The following is a 26,285-nucleotide window of genomic DNA, read 5'->3' on the forward strand; positions in this document are numbered from 1 at the left end:
ACACCAGGAACCGCGGTGTTGGCCGTCGAATGGCGCTAGCTGCGCAGCATTTGTGCACCACCGCCGTCAATGTCAGCCAGTTTGCCGTGGCATACGGAGCTCCATCGCAGTCTTTAACACTGGTAGCATGCCGCGACAGCGTGGACGTGAACCGTATGTGCAGTTGACGGACTTTGAGCGAGGGCGTATAGTGGGCATGCGGGAGGCCGGGTGGACGTACCGCCGAATTGCTCAACACGTGGGGCGTGAGGTCTCCACAGTACATCGATGTTGTCGCCAGTGGTCGGCGGAAGGTGCACGTGCCCGTCGACCTGGGACCGGACCGCAGCGACGCACGGATGCACGCCAAGACCGTAGGATCCTACGCAGTGCCGTAGGGGACCGCACCACCACTTCCCAGCAAATTAGGGACACTGTTGCTCCTGGGGTATCGGCGAGGACCATTCGCAACCGTCTCCATGAAGCTGGGCTACGGTCTCGCACACCGTTAGGCCGTCTTCCGCTCACGCCCCAACATCGTGCAGCCCGCCTCCAGTGGTGTCGCGGCAGGCGTGAATGGAGAGACGAATGGAGACGTGTCGTCTTCAGCGATGAGAGTCGCTTCTGCCTTGGTGCCAATGATGGTCGTATGCGTGTTTGGCGCCGTGCAGGTGAGCGCCACAATCAGGACTGCATACGACCGAGGCACACAGGGCCAACACCCGGCATCATGGTGTGGGGAGCGATCTCCTACACTGGCCGTACACCACTGGTGATCGTCGAGGGGACACTGAATAGTGCACGGTACATCCAAACCGTCATCGAACCCATCGTTCTACCAATCCTAGACCGGCAAGGGAACTTGCTGTTCCAACGGGACAATGCACGTCCGCATGTATCCCGTGCCACCCAACGTGCTCTAGAAGGTGTAAGTCAACTACCCTGGCCAGCAAGATCTCCGGATCTGTCCCCCATTGAGCATGTTTGGGACTGGATGAAGCGTTGTCTCACGCGGTCTGCACGTCCAGCACGAACGCTGGTCCAACTGAGGCGCCAGGTGGAAATGGCATGGCAAGCCGTTCCACAGGACTACATCCAGGATCTCTACGATCGTCTCCATGGGAGAATAGCAGCCTGCATTGCTGCGAAAGGTGGATATACACTGTACTAGTGCCGACATTGTGCATGCTCTGTTGCCTGTGTCTGTGTGCCTGTGGTTCTGTCAGTGTGATCATGTGATGTATCTGACCCCAGGAATGTGTCAATAAAGTTTCCCCTTCCTGGGACAATGAATTCACGGTGTTCTTATTTCAATTTCCAGGAGTGTATTACTGAAATACCACTGCCTCCTCAGATTAGGCATTCAAAATACAGGGGTTGGTTCAAAATAAGGAAACACTGCTAGCAACGTATACTAGAAAATACATGCAGATGCTAATCAAGCTTGCAGACTCCCTTATATTTGACAACGAACGGTATCTGTGCAAATTCCTTAATACTTTGCAAGTGTCAGTCGTGGTCGAAATAGTGTAGTCGTGAGCGCACTATATCGGAGTTAAGTGACTTCAAATTAGCCAGGTAATTGGTGCTCGAATAGTGGCTGTTTCCGTAATCGAGGTACCTGAAGTATTTGGTATTTGATGAGGCACCGTATTGAAGTTTTATACCACATATAGGGAAAGCAGAAAAAACGTCATCCGCTAAGTCTCAAAGCGAAGTGTATATCGAGCTCTCGTGACAAATGATGGTTGAAGTGGATTGTGATGAAAATAAGAGGACGACAGCTGCAGAAGACCCTTCAGGACTGAATGTCGCACTCGCGAACCCTCTCAGCACCAAAATAACACCCTCTCAGCACCAAAATAACACAGGGATTTCCGTAAGTAGGAAATGCATGGCACGCTGGAATTCCAAAATCACTCATCAACGACGCAAATGTCTCTAACAGGAAGACGTGATGCTCAATCCATTAAACCTGGCCTGGACTACTGTACAATGGACGTTGGTTACTTTGTCGGATGAGTCTCGCTGCACACTGCTTACAATTTCCGGCAGGGTTCACATCCAAGGATGAAAGATGGTGATGACTTTTGCAGTGATATCATGGTATTCCATGGATCCCTTGGGCACTCTGCAAGGTCGCATTACAGCTACAGATTATGTGACCTTTTTGACAGAGCATGTCCATCCCCAGGCACAATGTTGTTTTCAAGTGGTGATACTGCATTCCAAGACGAGAGAGCCCCTCTTCATACAGATCGCATTGCCCACGACTGGTTTTGTGAGCACGAAGATGGACTGTCGTATCTCCCCTGGCAACCACAATGACGTGATCTCAGTAATACTGGGCGTTAGTGGTTTAGTTTGAAAGGATGGGTAAATGATGGCTATCCACCTTCATCATCGTTACCTGAACGTGATAATATTTTTCGCGAAGAGTGATATAAGGCACTCCGTCTTCAGGCCACAAGGGGCCCTTCGGGACCATCCGACCGCCGTCTCATCCTCAGTTGAGGATGCGGATGGGAGGGGCATGTGGTCAGCAAACCGCCCACCCGGTCGTTGTTATGGTTTTCTTTGACTGGAGCCGCTACTATTCAGTCGAGTAGCTTCTCAGTTGGTATCATGAGGCTGAGTGCACTCCGAAAAATGGCAACAGCGAATGGCGGCTGGATGGTCACCCATCCAAGTGCCGGCCAGTCCCGACAGTTTTAATTCGGTGATCTCACGGGAACCGGTGTATCCACTGCGGAAAGGCCGTTGCCACAAGAGTGATACAAGAGTCCCTTGAAAATTGTACAGGTCGGTATTTATCCATTCCAAAACGAAGGAAAACTGTTTTGAATATCGATCGGTTTCGTACGCCACTTTAGGAATGGTAATGCTTCGTATTTATTGTTTAACAGAGAGCTGACGAGGATGTTATTAGTGACTGAACAAGCAGGTATGGAGGTAGGACGGGGATGGAAATAGACCATATCCATTCCAAAATGATCCATCTCGGCATGTTCCTTAAATGACTAAGGGAAACCACATAAACAGTAAGTCTGGCTGACCGGACGTGTATTTAAAACAAAATCCCCATGACAGTCGTAACACTGCGCCACATACACGACATGAAATCGGATTTGTTACCAAATATCTCAAGAATAGTTTCCACGTGATTTAATGGATCAACGGATCGTAGTGAATTCCATGAAAACATACTGTGGGCCAAGGCGGTACCCTACTGAAATGAATTGTCCAGGTATCTTTTCTCCAAAAAAAAAAAAAAAATGAAAGAAAGACACATAGCAGTGACTTTGTCTGGGAGGGCCACCGATCGTTCATCAACAACCACAGAGGAAATTCTGACGATTGCATAATAGGGGTATCAGTATATATAGGAGCTTCCTACGTCAGAGTACTCGCCAAACTGTTGTAATAGGTGGAAACGTGGTTGTCCATTGGTCTACTTGGACCGTGAGCTTTTTCAAGACAAAGAAGTTGTGACCTTCACAAAAATTCGCAGCAAACATTCCTGTCACAGTTCACTGACATTTTTAAGTGCGAAATTGGTCCAACGGTTATCTGCAATGATACCACAAATTGCATAACAATGCACTTTAGCTGCAGGCAGAGACACGCGCATAGGTCACATGTCACGCATAACAAAGGCTGCTCAAAAACGTATCGGTAAAATTTAGTCGATGCTTTAACATTCCAAACTGAACGCTTTGGGATGAGGTTGTAACACCTGGAGACGAATGTTTACATTTTCTATTGATATGAAAAATTTATACACTGATACAACAGCTTAACGTATCAGGAACTGTTCAGTTCTACTACCGCAATTCTAAGTCGTTGATAAGTTATAAATATGGTGTCGAAATTATTTGTGATCCTTACTTCTTTTTTCTTCCCGAGGGTATGCAGCTTTACTGTATGGTTAAATGATGGTGGAGTCCTTTTGAGTAGAATATTCCGGAGGTCAAATAGTCCCCCATTCAGATCTCCGGGCGGGGACTACTCAAGAGGACGTCGTTATCAGGAGAAAGAGAACTGGCGTTCTATGGATCGGAGCGTCGAATGTCAGATCCCTTAATCGGGCAGGTAGGTTAGAAACTTTAAAAAGGGAAACGGATAGGTTGAAGTTAGATATAATGGGAATTAGTGAAGTTCGGCTGCAGGAGGAACAAGACTTTTGGTCAGGTGAATACAGGGTTATAAATACAAAATAAAATATGGATAATGCAGGAGTAGGTTTAATAATGAATAAAAAAATAGGAGTGCGGGTAAGCTACTACCAGCAGCATAGTGAACGCATTATTATGGCCAAGAAAGACACGAAGCCCATCTTTAATACAGTAGTACAAGTTTATATGCCAACTAGCTCTACAGATGATGAAGAAATTGATGAAATGTGTGATGAGATATAAGAAATTATTCTGGTAGTGAAGGGAGAAGAAAATTTAATAGTCATGGGTGACTGGAATTCGAGTGTAGGAAAAGGGAGAGAAGGAAACATAGTGTGTGAATATGGATTAGGAGAGAGAAATGAAAGAGAAAGCCGTCTGGTAAAATGTTGCACAGAGCATAACTTAATCATAGCTAACACTAGGTTCAAGAATCATAAGAGAAGGCTGTATACATGAAAGAATCCTGGAGATACTAAAAGGTATCAGATAGATTGTATTATGGTAAGACAGAGATTTAGGAACCAGGTTTCAAATTGTAAGACATTTCCAGGGGCAGATGCGGACTCTGACCACAATCTATTGGTTATGAACTGTGGATTAAAACTGAAGAAACTGCAAAAAGATAGGAATTTAAGGAGATGTGACCTGGATAAACTGACTAAACCAGAGGTTGTACAGAGTTTCAGGGAGAGCATATGGGAACAATTGACAGGAATGGGGGAAAGAAATACAGTAGAAGAACAATGGGTAGCTCTGAGGGATGAGGTAGTGAAGGCAGCAGAGGATTAAGTAGGTAAAATGACGAGGGCTAGTAGAAACCCTTGGGTAACAGAAGAAATATTGATTTTAATTGATGGAGGGAGAAAATGTAAAAACGCAGTACATGAAGCAGGCAAAAGGGAATGTAAACGTCTCAAAAATGAGATCGACAAGAAGTGCAAAATGGCTAAGCAGGGATGGCTACAGGACAAATGTAAGAATGTAGAGGCTTATCTCACTAGGGGTAAGATAGATACTGCCTACAGGAAAATTAAAGAGACCTTTGGAGAAAAGAGAGCAACTTGTATGAATGTGCAAAATGGCTAAGCAGGGATGGCTAGAGGACAAATGTAAGAATGTAGAGGCTTATCTCACTAGCGGTAAGATAGATACCGCCTACAGGAAAATTAAAGAGACCGTTGGAGAAAAGAGAGCAACTTGTATGAATATCAAGAGCTCTGATGAAAACACAGTTCTAAGCAAAGGCGGGAAAGCAGAAAAGTGGAAGGAGTATATAGAGGGTCTATACAAGGGCGATGTACTTGAGGACAACATTATGAAAATGGAAGAGGATGTGGATGAAGATAACATGGGAGATACGATACTGCGTGAAGAGTTTGACAGAGTACTGAAAGACCTGAGTCGAAACATGGGCCCGGGAGTAGACAACGTTCCATTGGAACTACTGACGGCCTTGGGAGAGCCAATCCTGACAAAACTATACCATCTAGTGAGCAAGATGTATGAGACAGGCGAAATACACTCAGACTTCGAGAAGAATATAATAATTCCAATCCCAAAGAAAGCAGGTGTTGACAGATGTGAAAATTACCGAACTGTCAGTTTAATAAGTCACAGCTGCAAAATACTAACGCGAATTCTTTTCAGACGAATGGAAAAACTGGTAGAAGCCGACCTTGGGAAAGATCAGTTTGGATTCCGCAGAAATGTTGGAACACGTGAGGCAATACTCACTCTACGACTTATCTTAGGGAACAGATTAAGGGAAGGCGAACCTACGTTTCTAGGATTTGTAGACTTTGAGAAAGCTTTTGACAATGTTGACTGGAATACTCTCTTTCAAATTCTAAAAGGGGCAGGGGTAAAATACAGGGAGCAGAAGGCTATTTACAATTTGTACCGAAACCAGATGGCAGTTATAAGAGTCGAGGGGCTAGAAAGGGAAGCAGCGGTTGGGAAGGGATTGAGACAGGGTTGTAGCCTGTCCCCCATGTTATTCAATCTGTATATTGAGCAAGCACTAAAGGAAACAAAATAAAAATTCGCAGTAGGTATTAAAATCCATGGAGAAGAAATAAAAACTTTGAGGTTCGCCGATGACATTGTAATTCTGTCAGAGACAGCAAAGGACTGGAAAGATCAGTTGAACGGAATGGACAATGTCTTGAAAGGAGGATATAAGATGAACATCAACAAAAGCAAAACGAGGATAATGGAATGTAGTCGAAGTAAGTCGGGTGATGCTGGGGAATTAGATTAGGAAATGAGACACTTGAGGTAGTAAGGAGTTTTGCTATTAGGGGAGCAAAATAACGGATGGTGGTCGAAGTAGAGAGGATACAAAATGTAGACTGCCAATGGCAAGGAAAATGTTTCTGAAGAAGAGAAATTTGTTAACATCGAGTATAGATTTAAGTGTCAGGAAATTGTTTCTGAAAGTATTTGTATGGAGTGTCTCCATGTATGGAAGTGAAACATGGACGATAAATCGTTTGGACAAGAAGAGAATTGAAGCTTTCGGAATGTGGTGCCACAGAAAAATGCTGAAGATTAGATGGGTAGATCACATAACTAATGAGGATGTATTGAATAGGATTGGGGAGAAGAGGAGTTTGTGGCACAACTTGACAAGAAAAGGGACCGGTTGGTAGGACATGTTCTGAGGCATCAAAGGATCACAAATTCAGCATTGGAGGGCAGCGTGGAGGGTAAAAATCGTAGAGGGAGACCAAGAAACGAATACAGTAAGCAGATTCAGAAGGATGTATGTTGCAGTAAGTACTGGGAGATGAAGATGCTTGCACAGGATAGAGTAGCATGGAGAGCTGCGTCAGACCAGTCTCAGGACTGAAGACAACAACAACCACTACTTCATTATGATAGAGCGTATTAATTGATCCACAAGTAATTTGTAACTGAACTCTTCCCTGTATGAATTTCACGGGTAGTTCTGCAGATAATTCTTGATGAGTCTACTCTTACACAACGCCGTACACTCTCATTAGTGCCACTGCGCTAGTAATTCTTTTACGGGAATCTTGATTAGCTAGCTATGTGCCCCCGTTCCATGACCTTTTTCTGTATCAGTATACTCGTTTGGTATTACAGGGGTATATTCTACTTAACATACATTAAATGCATCTCAGCAAGGTGAGAGTGATGGCACATCTTCAACAGCCCCTTGTTAAAGCTATACAGTGATTACCACTACCGCGGATACAACAAAGTGCTTTTGGAGTAGTCGTAAAAGTAGCATAACCAATGCTGTCCATTGTGTGTGATTAGCCATAAGATGCTTTCTGACACGTGCCTCGGACACACTGCACGTTCAGATTCTAAAATAGTCATTTCCGTCCAATGATCACAAGTTCCATAAAAAAGTTTTCTATCCTCAACCGGCTGTATAATTTTCGCGACACAGATTTGAATCTTGCTGTGTACCTTCTCCTCCGTGATAAATGTTGTGACAACTACTTAGGCATACGTGTTCTGCAACCCTAAGGTTTCTGGTCGAGGTTATTTCTGGTAGCTACTATTATTTCCTATTTTTCCAGTCCCATATTGTGTCGGAGGAGCAACCGTCGGTAAGCCGGTAATATCTCTAGTTTTTCAGGCGACGTTGTTTCGTAAGATATATAAGGCAAGAAGTAATATTTTCGTCCACTTCGTAGAAAGAACGCTCCATAAGTCTACCTACAAACTGCATCGTGAAGTACTGCACTCCACTTACATCGTCTCTCACAAGAGGTTGTTGAGCACCTCTGTAAGAGTACTGCTCTTTCAAAACGAATCCTCGACGAGCTATATCCTTTCTTTCTGGAACTTCTTTGCCTCCTCGACCGATACTCAGTAGGAAGATTAAAGAATCGATACAACACACCTTTTGTTGTAACTTCCTGCTCGGAGGAATTATATTTCCTTAAGTGATGCAGAAAACAGCAGACTTTTAATCTGGCAGTTAGTTACAGCAACATGATTCACCTCTCTACGAAAGCGTAACCGTCTTCGATACTACGTTGCGGTGCATTAGTGTAGCAGAATCGAATTAGTGTGGTTTCAAAATTACTGTGTTACGGTAGAAGAATTCTAGACTACAACTGATGCTAGCTACTAGTTTATTATCCTGTACCTAGTTTCAAAACTATATTCCCTAAAGCACCGTCTGTGTCTTTTGAGTTGTTACAAATAAAATACAAACTGTTACATAGTAAAATTAAATGTTTTTGGGAGTAGTTTATTGCTTATGTTTATTACATTATTTTTTCCGTTTTTTCTTTGTTTCATCTTGTGACTACATAGGTAACACATCATGTGTCCTCATAAAATATACGCCCTGTAAAATAACACCTTTTCCGTCATCGTACTGAATAAATATTATCTAATAACAATATCCGTTTCTGTAGCTGACATATTGTATCATTTTTATCAGAATTTCTTTTCTCTGTCGCCCTTTCCTATCTTGTGTTTATGATGTACTTTAGAAGTGTATCTTTCACTTCAGATTGCTTCATGTTATTTCTTCCCATTTTGTCCTTATTCCTAAGATACCGGCTACGGTGAACCCTAACCTTCTTTCCTTTCCTTATTCTTTCTCCATAAATAAAGGAACTTGTTTTTCGTTTAATTGTTTTCACTAATTTGTTATACATACAAGGTAAAAAGATTTCTTTTGTTTAGATATTCTATCTATATTTTGTACCTACTCTTAATGCTTCTTTTATATTGCATACATTATTTTTCCAATCATTGGTATTTCAAGTACATCGTGTATCCAGCTTGTACTCCAGTTTTAATTAGTTGCACTCATGCAATCATTTCGGTATTACTACTAGATTGTGGTGTTTTGGTTTTATGTTCTTAAAGATACTGTTATTGAATTATTTTGGATAAATCGTAAGCTCTATCCGTTTCATTAATTTTAAACCTGCTGGTGACATTTATAATCCCTTCTGGGTTGTCAGATTTACAAGACATTCAGTTTTATTTTTCTACCTAATTTGTCTATTTATATGCAATTCCGTCTATTTCTCATGTTGGGAATTTAATTTCTTCAGCATCTGAGACCAATCCCGTTTGCTGTTTTCTCATTTGATACCTATTTTTATTGCGAAGTCATCTGCATTTGCTAGTTAGTGGATCTTAGTTGCATAAGATTTCTTCGCTACAATTAATGGTTAAAGTTTGTGACTTTTACGCTCCAATGTTCAGATCGCTAAAATTTTTAACACATTTCAATACTAAAGCTGATATGCCTAACGTAACTGAAATTTCTGTACTATTTTCTGAACTCTAATGTGAGGCCACGTTGAGCCGTATGAGAATACATCCCATCTACTCGCGAATAATAAGGAGAAAATGAGGGAATTTCGCTATCACCCCGAGAACTGTAGCTATGGAGGACATCATTGATGATACCGAAGCGGCCATACGGGCCGTTCCTTGTAAAAGAATAGTGGAAATACACACTGAAATAGCCAGGATGTGGCACCGAGAAAACCAGCAGCTTGCAGTCTGAAGAACTACAAGCTATTAAGAATCTCAACGCCAACAAGAGTATATTGATACTGCCTGATGATAAGGGAAATGTAGCCGTCTTAATGAAGAGCGTAGATTATGAGCAAAATATGCAGGACCTATTAGATCCGACGACATACCGACGCAGCGTATCAGACGAAAATACGAATCGATTAATCAAGGCGTCTTCTCTGCCAGCGGGCATACGGACATACAGAGGAACCTGCGCAACACAGAAGCCCTACCACCTCGGCTGTATGAATTACCTAAGATCTATAAGAACAACGTTCAACTAAGACCGATTGTTAGCGCTCCTGGCTCACCAACGTATCAACTGGCAAAACACGTGGCCTATCTGCTCCAGCCACCGAAGTGGGGGAGACTGTCACATACATAAAGGACTTGGGACGTTTCATTAAAAAGCTGAAGAAACTAAAACTTGCACCAAATGACGCCCAGGTCAGCTTTGATATTGTTTTTTTACTTACGAAAGTGCCACTTTGTGACTCTCTGGAACACATCGGTTCCATTTTCAAGCAAGACATCACAAAGCTTTTTCATGCATGTCTCACCACGAGCTATTTCATGTGGAATGGCAATTTCTACAAAGAGCTGGAAGGCGTTGCCATGGGTAGTGCTCTTATTCCAATGGTGTTCAACTTCTCCATGGCACATTTCGAAGCATAGTCACTGGACTTATCGACCTGTAAACCTAAGGTGTGGTACAGATACGTCGATATTACTTTCGTTGTGTAGAGCCATGGTGAAGCAAAGCTCGTTGAATTCCTAAGACATTTGAACAGCCTCCATGCCAACATAAAATTTACCATGGAAATAGTAAAGGACATAAAAACTACCACTTCTCGATGTACTGGTCACAAAGTACGGCGAAAAACCTGGGCCACAGGGTGTGTCGAAAATCGACACACACGGACCGATACCTGCACAATATATCAAACCACCTCCCGAGCCAGAAAAGAGGCATGACTGGTACACCCGTAACGCGAGCAGGACGGATACGTTAGCAGCAGCACCTCAGACGAGAAATGCAACACCTGGAAAGTGTTCTGAGGCGAAGCGACAAGTCAAAAAAAAAAAAAAGTCGGGTACGGCCTTTCTGTCATACATTCCCAGAGTGACGGACAGAATCGGCCATATATTGCGCAAACACGGCGTGAAGGTGATTTTTCAAACCGACAAAGAAGATCAAAGAGTATCTTCGATCAGCAAAGGAGAAAAGAGACCCACATACAATGTCCTTAATATACCGCATACAATGCACACGCCGACAGGTTTATGTCGAAATGACTGGACGTTCAAACAACATCAGGATCAAAGAACATAAGCGACATTGCAGGTTGGGACAGGTGCAGAAATCGGCTGTGGCAGAGCACGCACTGTGGGAGACCGACCAGATAGTAAAATTCGCCCACACGGAAGTTCTGGCTGTAGAGAAGCACTATCTCACCCGCTTGTTCAGAGAGACGATTTTTGGGTCATCAGTCTTCTGACTGGTTTGATGCGGCCCACCACGAATTCCTCTCCTGTGCCAACCTCTTCATCTCAGAGTAGTACTTGCAACCTACGTCCTCTATTACTTGCTGGATGTATTCCACTCTCTGTCCTCCTCTACAGTTCTGGCTCTCTACAACTCCTTCTGGTATCTTGGAAGTCATTTTCTCGTGTCTTAACAGATGTCCTATCATCCTGCCCCTTCTCCGTTTCAGGGTTTTCCACATATTCCTTTCCTCTCTAATTCTGCAAAGAACCTCCTCATTCTTTATCTTATCATTCCATCTAATTTTCAATATTCGTCTCTAGCTCCACATCTCAAATGCTTGGATTCTGTTGTGTTCCAGTTTTTCCACAGTCCATGTTTCACTACCATACAATGCTGTACTCGGACGTACATTCTCAGAAATTGCGTCCTGAAATTAAAGCCGATATTTGATATTAGTAGACTTCTCTTGGCCAGGAATGCCCTTTTTGCCATAGCTAGTATGCTTTTGATGTCCTTCTTGCTCCGTCCGTCACTCATTACTTTACTGCCTAGGTAGCAGAATTCCTTAACTTCATCTACTTCGTGACCATCGATCCTAATATTAAGTTTCTCGCTGTTCACATTTCTACTACTTCTCATTATCTCCGACTTTCTACGATTTACTCTCAAGCCATACAGTATACTCATTGGACTGTCCATTCCGATCAGCAGATCATTTAATTCTCTGCAAAAACAGACATAATGTCTTATGGGATAACAGCAATCAGTGATTTTATAATGTTACTTTAAATCCGTCTTGATTGCAAATTTATTTTTTTTTATTATTCATATGACCGGTTTCGTGAAAGTTGCTGAATTGGACGGGTTACTCCTGTAACTTAAATATCAGATCTGAAGATGGTTCTGAATGAACCGAAACCGGTCATATGAATAATAAAAAAAAAAAAATTGCAATCAAGACGGATTTAAAGTAACATTTAATTCTTTTTCACTTTCACTCAGGATGGCAATGTCTTCAGCAAATCATATCATTGATATCCTTTCACCTTGAATCTTAATTCCACTCCTGAACCTTCCTTTTATTTCCATCATTGCTTCCCCGATGTATAGACTGAGCAGTTGGGGCAAAAGACTACATCTTTGTCTTACAGCGTTTTTAATACGAGCACTTAGTTCTTCGTCATCCACTCTTATTATTCCCTCTTAGCTGTCGTACATATTGTGCATGACTTGTCTCTCCCTATTGCTTACACTTATTTTTCGTTGAATTTCGAACTCCTGGCGCCATTTTACATTGTCAAACGCTTTTTCAAGGTCGACAAATCCTGTGAACGTGTCCTGATTTTTCTTTAGCCTTGCTTCCATTATTAACCGCAACGTCAGAATTGCCTCTCTCGCGCCTTTACCTTTCCTAAAGCCAAACTGATAGTTATCTAGCACATCCTCAATTCTCTTTTCCATTCTTCTCTATATTATTCTTGTCACCAACTTGGATGCATGAGCTGTTAAGCTGATTGTGCGATAATTCTTTCACTTGTCAGCTCTTGCCGTTTTCGGAATTCTGTGGATGATATTTTTCCGAAAGTCATATGGTATGTCGCCAGACTCATACATTCTACACACCAACGTGAATAGTCGTTTTGTTACCATTTACCCCAACGATTTTAGAAAATGTGTTGGAATGTTATCAATCCCTTCTGCCGTCTTTGATCCTCCAAAGCTCTTTTAAATTCTGATTCTAATACCGGGTCCCCTATCTCTTCTAAATTGACTCCTGTTTCTTCTCGATCACATCAGACAAATATCCTCCTTATAAGGGCTTTCAGTGTATAGTAATACAAAATCACGGGAACAGTTTCAACAAAAAAGAAGAAAGCCTTAAGGTAAACGGATCCTGGCTTCCTGTGCTGCAGCGAACGACCGTCGCAGGTAGCAAGAGGAAAACCGCACCGGAAATTACCGCGGAGAAGCCCTCGGACGATGGCGCGCCAGGTACATGTAGTCTGCGGCCGCGAGCTCGGCTTTGACAATGCCAGCCGCTCGTGCTGGAGAAAGGTCAGTAAAATTATCAGACGAAAGTCGGCCGAAGAACCCGAGACAGAAGCCAATAGTCACTTTGTCACGAACGATACTTAATTTCATGGATGACTGCTTTGAAAAATTCACTTTTTGGCGCAGAAGCGCTGTTGATCATTCCTCTGCAGTAGCGTGGTAGGATGATTTCTGTGTTGACTTACACCTTCATAGAAAGTCGCAAGTGTTCAAGTGTTTAAACATTTGTGACCTCCTCAATCGTTCATAATTCGCAAGTGTATTTGCTTCATCATCTTCCTTATTACGGTTCTTTGCGGAATCCAAGACAATTAACGTTGTGCGCAAGAGCGCAGTTAAGGGGAGTCGTACCACTCTATCTTGACAATGTGAAATTGGCTATATAAATGCCAACGTTTTTCAGAATTGTTGAGTATATAAATATCAATTACTTTTGAATACATTGTGGGAGTGAACAGTGATCAATGTGTTACAAATATTTACTATCAAAAACAGTCTTGATCACAATTTATGTATTACGGTGACCGGTTTCAACCAATGAGTAAGAGCCTCCTTGTGGTGGTAAATCACTGCTAGTAATGTTATGTAGTAAATAATTCGTAGCTGTAGATTTAAAAGTTTCTGAGAAAATATGAGGATTTGTACTGAAAAAATTTAATTTTGAAAAATTAGGGTTTCAAAGAAAAAAATTAATACGCAGCCAATTAACGCATACAAAATTTGTTAGCATTATTCTGGCTGGTAGTTCTCATCTCCTTCTTCATCTTCCCCACACTTCCCCTTCTCCTTGAATCTACATTTTTTTGACATACTGTTGGCTGCAATCCCTGCCTTCGTGTTTCGCAGTTGGTCCAAGATCATCATACTTCTAGCAGTGTTTTAACCTTTATGAATTCCAAGATCCTTCAAAATCTATAATCTCCCAGAATAGTCGTCATTAAAAGTAAGAGCATTGTCAGAAATATCAAGTTCCAATACTGGCCTTCCAATAGAAACATTTTTGGTATCCTTGATCATATAGTATTGTGAAAAAATTCGTGAGCAATATGTGTGTTTTGCTTTCCAGACAGCTCTGGATGGGCAAGATTCTGAAACAGAGGTTTCATGGGAAGCACAGCAGCATTTGATATCAATTTTGTGTGAGAGAGCTCCTAATTTAACTTCCACTTTTGCCTTCAGGTGTTTAGACCACTCAATGGAACATAGGTTGTGATTGGTTCAGCATTTGTGGACAACTTGTGGAAATAAATTGCCCAAACAGCTATCTTCATTTCATCTAAATTACCCGTGTTGCTTCCAACAGTCTGGTGCACATCCTCCTCTGTATATGATTAATGCGATCAAGTTTTGTATTCAACAAGCCACAACAGGGTTTATTCTCCACCAATCATGCAAAACGAAATTCACAGAAATGGCAGTGGATCATTATTTTGAAGTAACCATTTAAAATAATAAATATTTTAATATTCCTATAAAACGAACACCAAATTAAGCATAAAATGGGATCTATTTTCATAATCCACACAAAAGTAAAAATGTCAAATTAGTCATTTTGGGTGGTACAGCTCCTCTTAATCACTGCGTAGTAGTTGTACGATTGCTTAACTGTGAAACACTTTCTGATGGAATGTGTACTAGAGGTTCACATGTTCTTAGAAAAAGTGTTTTAATGAAAATTACTGGGTATTGTTGATACTCTTGCTGACTATTGTTCCACATAATATCCATCCCGTTCAAGGGATGTGGTGAGCCATGCCACCAGCTTTTTTATGCCGTCGTCAAAGAACTCTTCTACCAGCTCCTTCCCCAACTACAGGACCTCTTTCTGCCCCTGCTTGTCAATTAAATATTTAATTCCACTCGTGTCTGCCTTGACGGAGATGAAAAGATGATAATCAGACGGCTCCAAGTTAGGGAAATACGGGGAGTGAATCAGAATAACCCAGCCATCTCCTTATTGGCTAAGGATGAGTGAGTACGAGCATTTTCGTGCAGCAGACACACCTCTCTCGTCATTATTCCCCAGCTTTTGTTTTGAATGCTCATTTTGATTTTTTTTGTCTCACAATGTCGTTTTGCACTGACGGCCACCTCTTGAGGCAGAAATTAGAGCAAAATGATGCCGGTTTGGTCTCAAAATACTGAGACCATGATTTTTTGTGGTAGATGGAGAACTGGTGTGACGAAACTGTGTAAGCTGTCGTTATCTCTTAGATGTGCAATGAGCCACCCGTGTTTCATCTACAGTCAGAATGAAACTCAGAAAATGCTCCCATTCCAGTAAAAGTCGTTCAAGAGCCTCGAGAGCGCTACTGATAAGAGTCTTCTTGTGCTGCTCAATCGGCTGTTTTGGGACCCATCTCTCGCACATTTTCCAGTATCCCAGAGTTTCTGTGACTATCTCGCATTATAGAGTTCTGGAGAGTTGTTGAAACATAGTAGAAATTTGATCTACTGTCAATCGCCGTTATTGATGAACAGCTGTTCTTCGACTTTTTCACCAGTTCATCAGTCAGAATGGAAGGCTTCCACCCCAACCTCCAACCCCTGTTCGTCATAAACATTCGTTCCGCATCCACTAAACTCCAGACACCGCACTCTACGCGATTTGAACACACTCCTTCTGTTGGTAACACTTACGCCGAAAAGCGTTTTGATTCCCGAAACAATTTCGGTACTCGTTGTCCCTTCCGCAAGTAGGAAGCGGTTCACAGTACCTGATTAGAACTAGGCGGGATTTCTTACCGATCTTTCATGTAACTACGCTATACATTAAGGTTACGTACTACAGTGTTAAAGTGTTCCTGCGATGCCCGCTCTCATCCACTTCTGCCATTCAGTTTACCATTCCTAAAAAAAAAGAAAAAAAAAGAACCACAGCCTGTTACGATCCTATTGCACTTACTATCTCATTATGGCTCATGGCTCGTATTGGTCAGCCCATCAGCCACTTGTACCCACGGGGTCTAAGGCGTCCTACCACGAGCCGCGCGGCTCCTCCGGTCGGAGGTTCGAGTCCTCCCTCGGGAATGGGTGTGTGTGTTGTCCTTAGCGTAAGTTTGTTTAAGTTAGATTAAGTAGTGCGTAAGCTAAGGGGCCGATGACCTCAGCAAAAAATTGGTTCAAATGGCGCTGAGCACTATGGGACTTAACATCGGAGGTCATCAGTCCCCTAGAACTTTGAACTACTTAAACCTAACTAACCTAAGGACATCACACACATCCATGCCCGCGGTTCCAGACTGAGGTGCCTAGAACCGCTCGGCCACACCGGCCGGCGATGACTTCAGCAGTTTGATCCCATAAGACCATACCACAAATTTCCATTTTTTTTTTTTTGTAAACACAACCACTACTGTAAAATAATGCTTCTCTTGTAATGCTTCTCGCATTTCTCTTTACAGGGGGGAGTGAACTGTCCACATGATGCCTCTCGGTCGCAGACGACGTGAGAGACTAGCGGCGTCTAATGAAGCCGACGAGCGGGATGAAAACATCTCACAGACAATGCAGTAGACGCTGATAAGTAGCCTCGCAAATTTATGGTGCGGGCCTTAGCGCTCAGTCGCTGTCAGCTGCGGTAGAGCCCGGAGCCGCGATACCAGTTTCAGCCGAGCCACGCCGGCGAGGCATCCAGCACACGGCGCCCGCGGCTCGCAGAGCGACGTCACACCGCCTGTCGGTCCGAAACGGGGTCTGTGCTACTGGCAGTGTGGAGTTCGCCATGCCTCATAACATCAGAAGACGGTAGTGTTGGTGTGCACTGCGGTACCAAGTTGTCGCCGTTGAGATATGTGAGTGACTAAACGCTTGACGATCTGTGGTATTCATATGAGTACAAGGCAAGCACGCTGTATTACGAAGGGCAAAGTGATTTTACACTTAAGTATTAGCACTAGGACGTGACAACATCTGAGTATCACCAACAGAGCACATAAACCTTCATATTATTAGGTGCTCAGTTTTCTTTGCTCGCCGTTAGTAACTGCGTGTATGTACTCATGCCCTTCTCGATGTAGTGAATCGATTGTAATGCCGCTATCGATAAAAAATTCATTGAACAATTCTTAATGAAGATGTTCTTCATCTCTTTCGACCGGGTGTCCGAAGATATCGGATAGAGGCAGCAGAAAGTATGTTTCCTTTTGGATTACCTCGGATCGAAAACTGAAGCTTGTGTTTACTGGTTGGAACAGTGTTGTGTGAGACAGATGCGCTGTTGTTAAACGTAGTAAGAGTTACAGTGTTTCGGAGAGCGCAGCGCGATGGGTATCACGGTTTCGATATCGACGCCTCCTCCAGACATGAACGAAACTCTGGCGGAGGCGCTGCTGAACGAGACTCTGTCGGTGCGCGAGTACCTGGAGCTGACGCGCGGGCCCAAACACCTGTCGCCGTGGGTGGTGGTGCCCATCACCGTCGTCTACTCCGTCATCTTCGTGACGGGCGTGCTCGGCAACGTGGCCGTGTGCGCGGTCATCGTACGCTCGCCCAGCATGCGCACCACAACAAACTACTACCTGTTCAGCCTCGCCATCTCCGACCTCATACTGCTCCTGTTAGGTGAGTACACTGGAATTTTATCAGCGCCTACTATCACAAACATAAATGTTACTACATCAGTGCTTCACGATCTTTGCCGGTGAACGTTGTTACCTCTCACCTCTTCCGTCTCCTTCTTTAAACAAGTTTCACTAGCAATTACATCGGCGTCTGCAAAAATTTTCACAAGCAGGAGCAAGATCCAAAACTTGTCGAGACAGGCCGAAATGTTTCGGTGAATTTCAGTATGTGTGCTGCTCCAAGAACTAAATTTAATTATAAGTTCACAACTGTATCTTAAACATTGACAGTTATCTGTTTAGTATTATTACGGTAAATGTCTTAGCCACAAATTGGTAACTACATTTAAATAATATATGCAAAGCACATATTTTATGCTATTAGTATGAGTAGGGGTGCGTCTTTCGGTGTAGCCGTCTAAATTACATCCTCGTGCGATTAAATGCGACGAGTAGTGAAGGAGAGCTGGAAAATATTCGCAAAAACAATTTATTCGTATTTCTATAATGTTGCACTGAAACTGAAAACCAAACATCTTAATTAACAAAAAGAGTCACAATGATAATATAATCCTGCTAGTTGTCAACAGAAATGTCACATTAACGCCCTTCGAAGTGGAGAAACAGGAACTATATAAAATGTTTATTTAACTTTATGTTTATAATACTTCATTATAAATAAAACCTCACATCTGTTCATGTTAACAATTTATTGAATTACTTTCATGATTTTTGTCTTTTTGTGTTGACTGGCATAACTGACATTGAGCAAAATGTGTTTTAAAGCTGCATTTTTAAGAAACTAGGTCGCCTTTGTTCTCTGCATTTTCATATTAGTTTTATCTGGGAGCATAGTTTTATTTTTCAAAAGAGTGTTTCCATTAATTTTAGGAACATTAGGGTATTATAATCCGTTTAGACAACAAAATTACTCGTTAGGAATCTATTTGTACTTCGCAAAGAGATTTTCTTTAATCATCTGACTCAATTCGTCCATGAGATCCAGAGGAACACTGATACCGTGTTCGTAGACTAGCAAAAGGTACTCCATACTGTTTCACAGTATCCCCTAGTGAACAAAATACAATTTATGGAATGTGAGATAAGCCTTAAGAAATTCACAGATGTTAAAGTTACTTTCGTCGCACCCGAAGGAGGTGATTTGCAGGCAGCCACTACTGTTCACAATATAAGCGCATCGGACAAAGAGACAGTCAGCCTACATGAGACATGACTGTAATACCGTGTAGCTCCTTGAGTTTCTTCCTAAAGCGCCAGGACCATGGAGTTGTCCCAAAATTTGCAAGGTTGGTTCACTTTGTTAAGAACGCTGCTGTAGATAGGATTTTACACAGGGCAGGATCTGCTCTTGTCAGAGACAGAATTCGTTTCACTCGTCGGAAGTTGGACATTACTTCTGAACACCTGTGTCAACGGCATTTGAAGGTAGCAGCTGTTTTATCTCCTGACTCATGGGACCGGATTGATGACACGACATGGGCAAAGTCTGACTGGGTTCACGAAGTGGCTACGAAAAGACTGATTGCTAAGTACAGCCAATTGGACCAGCCTTCTCAGGGGGACTCTGTTATTCGACGTCCTGTCATAAATTTGGCGGGTAAGGATCTGGACGAAGCTTCGTTATCTGTCTGAAGTGGCTAAATTTTGCCCCTACTCCTTAGACTTTGCCGATATCATCTTTCACCAGTGCCATAGAAGAAGCTGTCCGATCGCTGTCAGAGGATTCTGATGACGAAATCAGGCGTGAAACCTGCCCAGCAAATACGTAACATCGTCCACAAAGAAGTAATGTTTCCAAGGAAGAAAGATATGAGATACGAAAGCTGCGTGAGGATACTAACACAGTCGTCCTGCGAGCTGATAAAGGTAATGCTACCGTCCTTTTGCTTCAGGAAGTCTACAAGTTCTGGTGCATGCCGGAAGATTAACAAAGATCCTACCAACAAGATGACAATGAGGACTGCTGCTTTGCTGAACGCTTCATCACTACCAAAGGAAGTCATAAGAAGTTTAAAAGTGCGTGGTGCAGTACCACCGAGATTTGATGAGCTTACTAAAGATCACAAGATGGATAAGGATGAGCATCTAGAGGAGTTGCCTATGAGGCCTATAACGAGAACTAACGGTTCACCTGCGTATTGTACTGCCTATTATTTAACTTCCTTATTAAAACCACTGGCAGGAAAATGTAGTCACCACATTCGTAATTCTATGGATTTTATTCAGAGACTTAGGAATGTCAGGCTGAATTGTACGGATGTGCTTGTTAGTTTTGAGGTGGTATCATTATACACCAAGGTGCCTTTAAAGGACTCTTTATATCTCATCGGCCAACATTTTGACATGAAAATTACGGCCTTATTTGAACATTCGCTTTTATCATCTTATTTTCAGATTAATGGTGAGTTTCATGAACAGATTGATGGCGTTGTTATGGGAAGCCCCCTCTCCCCACCAGTAGCTAATTTATTCATGGAAGACTTCTAGGACAAGGCACTTGACTCAGCAAGTTTTAAACCAACGGTCTTCTGGAGGTACGCGGACGACACATTTGTGGCATGGCCTCGCGGGATGGATGAATTACATCGACTTCTTGAGCATTTGATCTCTATCCATGCTAGTATAAAATGTACTATTGAAATAGAAAAAAACGGCTGTTTCCCCTCTTTGGATGTTGTCGTTCGCCTTAAAGATTATGGCACATGGCACATTAGGACATGCCGTATCTCGAAAACCAACACACACAAATCTGTATCTACAAACGAGTAGCTGCCATTACCTTTCACAAATCATAGGTGTCCTTAAGGTCTTAGTGCATAGAGCGCACTGTATATCCGATATAGATAATTTGCAAGAAGAGCTCACATACCTCAAGAGCATTTTTAAAGCGAATGGAATTTCTCCGCAACAAATTCGTAGAGAATTCATTGTAAAACCTAGAATACAGGCATGTGATGGGGAAGAAGAGAGTAATTCCTTCAGATGGAATGCGTTTTTGTTCTATGTGGGAGCTCTTTCCACGAAGATAGGCCGTATTCTTGAGGCACTGTGTTAAGGTGATCTTCCGGCCATCCACGAAGATTGCAGCTTTACTCGTCTCCGTAAAGGAAGATTTACTGCTTCGTATAGCGGGTGTGTATCACATTTCCTCGCGGAAATTGTGAGAAGTCATACATACGTCATACAACTCGCACCGTTCATGAGAGATGTGTGGAGCATCGAAGATACATACGCGCATTACAGCCAGACAAGTCAGCTGTGGCCGAACATTGGATTGATACAAGGCCTACCATGAATTACAGTGATGTGAAGATTTTAACATCCAACTCTTCCTTTTGGGATTATCTCTTCAAGGAAGCTATAGAAATTAGCTAATAATTTAATAAGTAGAGATAATGGTATTAATTTGGACAAAGCATGGAATCCGGCTCTTGAGGTAATTAAACTGCAGAGAAGTCGTCATGGTGTCACCGTCGCAGAACATACATCGATAAGCGAATCGAATGTCAGTACGCCTTCTCCATAGGCGGCGCATGTGTTAGCGTATTTCCTTGGCGAGGACCAGCGTCTGTGACCCGCATGCGTTGTACCGCCGCGGTGGAGCATGTAAGGCCGCACATGGCATCTTGTTGTCAGTCTTGTGACTCACTCTGAGGCTGGCCGGACGATACGCGGCCGAAATATCAGAGGAGGACGTTTTATTTCCGTTGCTGCATGCCGGAAATTTAATGGACTATGCTGTAATATGTTAGATTAGTGCATAAAAGTGGTCAAGATTATTGATGTCATGTCTGTAGTGCATAAGGGCGACGTGTTTTTGCTCGGGACGACCTGCAGCCAATGGAGAAGCTGACAGCAGCGTAGGGCGACGTAATTGAGGACAATATTATGGAAATAGAGGAGGATGTAGATGAAGATGAAATGGGGGATACGATACTGCGTGAAGAGTTTGACAGAGTTCTGAAAGACCTTAGTGGAAACAAGGCCCCGGGAGTAGACAACGTTCCATTGGAACTACAGACAGCCTTGGGAGAGCCATTCCTAACAAAACTCTACCATCTGGTAGGCAAGATGTATGAGACAGGCGAAATTCCCTCAGACTTCAAGAAGAATATAATAAATCCAATCCCAAAGAAAGCAGGTGTTGACAGATGTGAAAATTACCGAACTGTCAGTTTAATAAGTCACAACTGCAAAATACTAACGCGAATTCTTTACAGACGAATGGAAAAACTGGTAGATGGTGACCTCGGCGAAGATTAGTTTGTATTCCGCAGAAAAGTTGGAACACGTGAGGCAATACTGACCCTACAACGTATCTTAGAAAACAGATTAAGGAAAGGCAAACCTACATTTCTAGCATTTGTAGACTTAGAGAAAGCTTTTGACAATGTTGACTGGAATACTCTCTTTCAAATTCTAAAGGTGGCAGGGGTAAAATACATGGAGCGAAAGGCTAGTTACAATCCGTACAGAAACCAGATGGCAGTTATAAGAGTCGAAGGGCATGAAAGGGAAGCAACGGTTGGGAAGGGAGTGAGACAGGGTTGTAGCCTCTCCCCGATGTTATTCAATCTGTATATTGAGCAAGCACTAAAGGAAACAAAAGAAAAATTCGGAGTAGGTATTAAAGTCCATGGAGAAGAAATAAAAACGTTGAGGTTCGCCGATGACATTGTAATTCTGTCAGAGACAGCAAAGGACTGGGAAGAGCGGTTGAACGGAATGGACAGTGTCTTGAAAGGAGGATATAAGATGAACACCAACAAAAGCAAAACGAGGATAATGGAATGTAGTCGAATTAAGTCAGGTGATGCTGAGGGAATTAGATTAGGTTATGAGACACTTAAACTAGTGAAGGTGTTTTGCTATTTGGGGAGCAAAATAACTGATGGTGGTCGAAATAGAGAGGATATAAAATGTAGACTAGCAATGGCAAGGAAAGCTTTTCTGAAGTAGAGAAATTAGTTAACATCGAGTATAGATTTAAGTACAGGAAGTCGTTTCTGAAAGTATTTGTATGGAGTGTTTCCATGTATGGAAGTGAAACATGGACGATAAATAGTTTGGGCAAGAAGAGAATAGAAGCTATCGAAATGAGGAGCTACAGAAGAATGCTGAAGATTAGATGGGTAGATCACCTAACTATTGAGGAGGTATTGAATAGAATTGGGGAGCAGCGGAGTTTGTGGCACAACTTGACAAGAAGAAGGGATCGGTTGGTAGGACATGTTCTAAGGCATCAAGGGCTCACAAATTTAGCATTGGAGGCCAGCGTGGAGGGTAAAAGTCGCAGAGGGAAACGAAGAGATGAATACACTCAGCAGATTCAGAAGGATGTAGGTTGCAGTAATTACTGGGAGGTGAAGCAGCTTGCACAGGATAGGGTAGCATGGAGAGCTTCATCAAACCAGTCTCAGGACTGAAGACAACAACAACAATTAATCGTCACTACGAGAAAAAAATAAATAATTACATGAAAAGCATCACGTACATCTGTTTCGTATGTAGGTGAATTGAGAACAATAACTTGTCCACGTTTTATGTTACACCATGTTCTGTAAAAGTCAAGGTCAATCCAAAGCGAGTATGCTCTTGTATACAGAATTATCCCGACTTAAGTAACCCAAATACACCGTAGCAAATGTTGAAACAGACGACCCTTTTCACTCTAGCATAGAATATAGCAGCGATGCAGGGATTGGCGTGTTCTCTGAAACACGCGTAAACTGAATCACGTCTGCTGCTGCCTTAATGCGGCCCACCAAATGCTGTTCATCTCCAGCTGATGTTGCACGCTGTCTTTCATGGTACCCCAGAAGAATAAATCCAGCGGTGTCAAGTCTGGCGAAAGTGGAAGCCATCATGTTGGTCCAACGAGTCCGATCTATCTACTAGCAAATGTGCCGTCTAGATGATATCGGACAGCATTTGCTAATTGCCGAGTAGCACCATCATCTTGGAACCAAATTTCCTGCCTAACTCAAATGGTTCAAATGGCTCTGAAAAATATGGCACTTAACATCTGAGGTCATCAGTCCCCTAGAACAAAGAAATACTTAAACCTGACTAACCTAAGGACATCACACACATCCATGTCCAAGGCAGGATTCTAACGTGCGATCGTAGCGGTTGCGCGGTTCCAGACTGAAGCGCCTCGAACTGCTCGGCCACACTGGCCGGATTCTGCCTAACTCCAAGCGGTATATCCTCCACAAGTGCAGGAAATACTTGTTGCAAAAATACAGGATATGTGTGACCATTCTTTTATAAACCCTTGTCGCCAGTTTTGTAAACCCTCGTCGCCAGTTTAGTAAAGGTCTCATCGCTATTGCTGTGGAGGCCCAGTTGCCACTGTAGTTACGGGGGGCCGAGCTTTTTAAACGGTTTCTCGTGCAGTATATCGCTAAGACAATTTCTTCATGCCACTGTTACTCAGATTTGACGCAGAGTGAGGTAACAGGATAGGAGAACGAAGGCTCCAACAAATTTCTAACGAAGTCACACAAACGAGTTAAAAAGTGTTTACTTACCTTTGTCACCTTTTGAATAACCAAGTCTGCAATACAGCATGTAATATAACACAAAAAAGCCCTCAACTGCCCACTGAAAATAATCGTAGGTCAACTTCACAGTACATAGCAAATGCAACGTACAACAACTCTCTGTTAACTTCTAAGAGTTCACTGAACGACGTTCCCTGTCTAAGTCAGCCGTGGAAGATGATCTGTAACCAAGTGGGCGAGAGCTGCTCTTCTACCTTCCAAGTATGCTTCTGTCCACTGTCGTCCGGTCATTGGCGGATTGTACTCCGCCGGCAATTGGCCGAGGCGAAGTCGACATCTTCATCCTCAGCGCCGACTGTGGTGCTGGTGGAGCTCGCGTAAGGGGCGAGTCTCTATGGCGCTGGCACCAGCTTGCATTTTTGCTCACGTGGTGCTTTTGCCCTGGCTGTGTCTTGATCGGAAGACACAGCACATCCAATGTTTGAGGTAACATGTAGTGGCTAATAAGCGATTCATTCCAATATTAACGTCCACGTGATTACAGTGAATTGCTCTTGGTGACCATAGGCGTACGTTTGCTTGAAGATTCTGTAGTGTCCCAAAGTGGCTGTTGTTTGAATTGGAAATGCCTTCACGGGTAAAGCAATTCTCATCAGTATATATTACGGTTTCAGGGAAATGCGGCTGGCGTGGTACTCATTGTAAGGACCAATCAACAAATCCCAGATCCCTAGGGAAGTCGTCCCGACCCACCGCTTGTACTCTTTGTCGCTGGAAAGAATGTAGACAAGTCTTATGAAGGACGTTCCAGACGTGATGCTGGTCTACGCTAGTCTCTTCTGCTAATCGTCTGGTACTTGTTGTTGCAGCTATGAGACGTAAAACATCTTTGTCAAACCCAACTGTACGACCAGTGCGTCTCCAGCCTGTGTCATGTCGTTTAGCACGCAAAGATTCTCTCCTTCCCTCATACGACTGTCAATTACAGCAAAAATGTTTTTTTAGGCATAATGTGATGTGGATAACGTTCCTGATAAACCTCTATAAGCAGCCCTTGCGTTGCAATGAGCAGCGCCACTCTCTCGGTGCACGTCACTTACCTCACTTCATGTGAAATCACATTCGTAGTGACTGCTCACTAAATTCGGACCATTGAACCTACGGAATACGATGAAAGGGTGCTTCAAACCAATGCTCCGCACTGCACATCAGGTTTTCCGTGATTTCACCAAATCACTCCAGGCAAATGCCGGGATGGTTCCTCTGAAAGGGCACAGCCGACTTCCTTCCCCATCCTTCCCTAATCCGATGAGACCGATGACCTCGCTGTCTGTTCTCCTTCCCCAAACAAACCTACCCATCTGCACATCAGTTCCACCTAGCATCATGAAGTAGAGTGCGGTTTGTGTACATGTGGCAAACACAACAAACGAGTTTCAAACTTGAAGACAGTCACACAGCCGGAGTTGATAGACGTATCGCCGTAAATATGCAAAGGCGACCATTAGTTCCTATACTCACATTCTTTTGTTTGATGCTGTCTTTCTACCTTGCATTTCTGGTCAAGTTGTTTTTCTGCACCCTGTACACAGCTTACGAAAGAGAACGCTGTTTGTTCCTTAAAGCGGTCTACAGAAGACGCTGAACCAAGTAAGCATACGAAGCAAACAGAAGAATGAGCAAATCATTCTCATTTTCGGAGTAGTGGCACACCTAACTAGAGACCTAACCACTGACGTCAATTTACTGATTAATTACGGAAGTCGTTGTATTCTCGCATGTTAATACCTTACAGGAGAATGAAAAATACATCTTTGGGAATCAAAATGTCGTCTGCTGACAACAACCGTATGATATAGCCAACTGCGACTGGTGGCACAGAAACGTAGAAGGCTGTGGCCAGATTAACACAGTGTTTGTTAACTTCTGGAAGGGATTCAACAAAGTTCTGTACTATCTTCTTGTGAAAAAT

The 26,285-nt window shown here is 43.0% G+C and overlaps 1 protein-coding gene across 1 annotated transcript in view; it reads left to right on the plus strand.

Annotated features, from left to right (window-relative positions):
* LOC124805169 (neuropeptides capa receptor-like) overlaps positions 1-26,285 on the plus strand; it is a gene marked incomplete at its 3' end in the record, with an annotated part of 1,111,251 nt that overhangs the window by 430,166 nt on the left and 654,800 nt on the right. Inside the window, exon 2 of the mRNA XM_047265654.1 lies at positions 16,629-17,787. Within this exon, the coding sequence (XP_047121610.1) occupies positions 17,490-17,787 (298 nt within the window). The remainder of the gene's footprint in view (positions 1-16,628; positions 17,788-26,285) is intronic.

This window comes from Schistocerca piceifrons, chromosome 7, assembly GCF_021461385.2.
Source record: "Schistocerca piceifrons isolate TAMUIC-IGC-003096 chromosome 7, iqSchPice1.1, whole genome shotgun sequence".
In the NCBI taxonomy this organism is placed as follows: Eukaryota; Metazoa; Arthropoda; class Insecta; order Orthoptera; family Acrididae; genus Schistocerca; species Schistocerca piceifrons.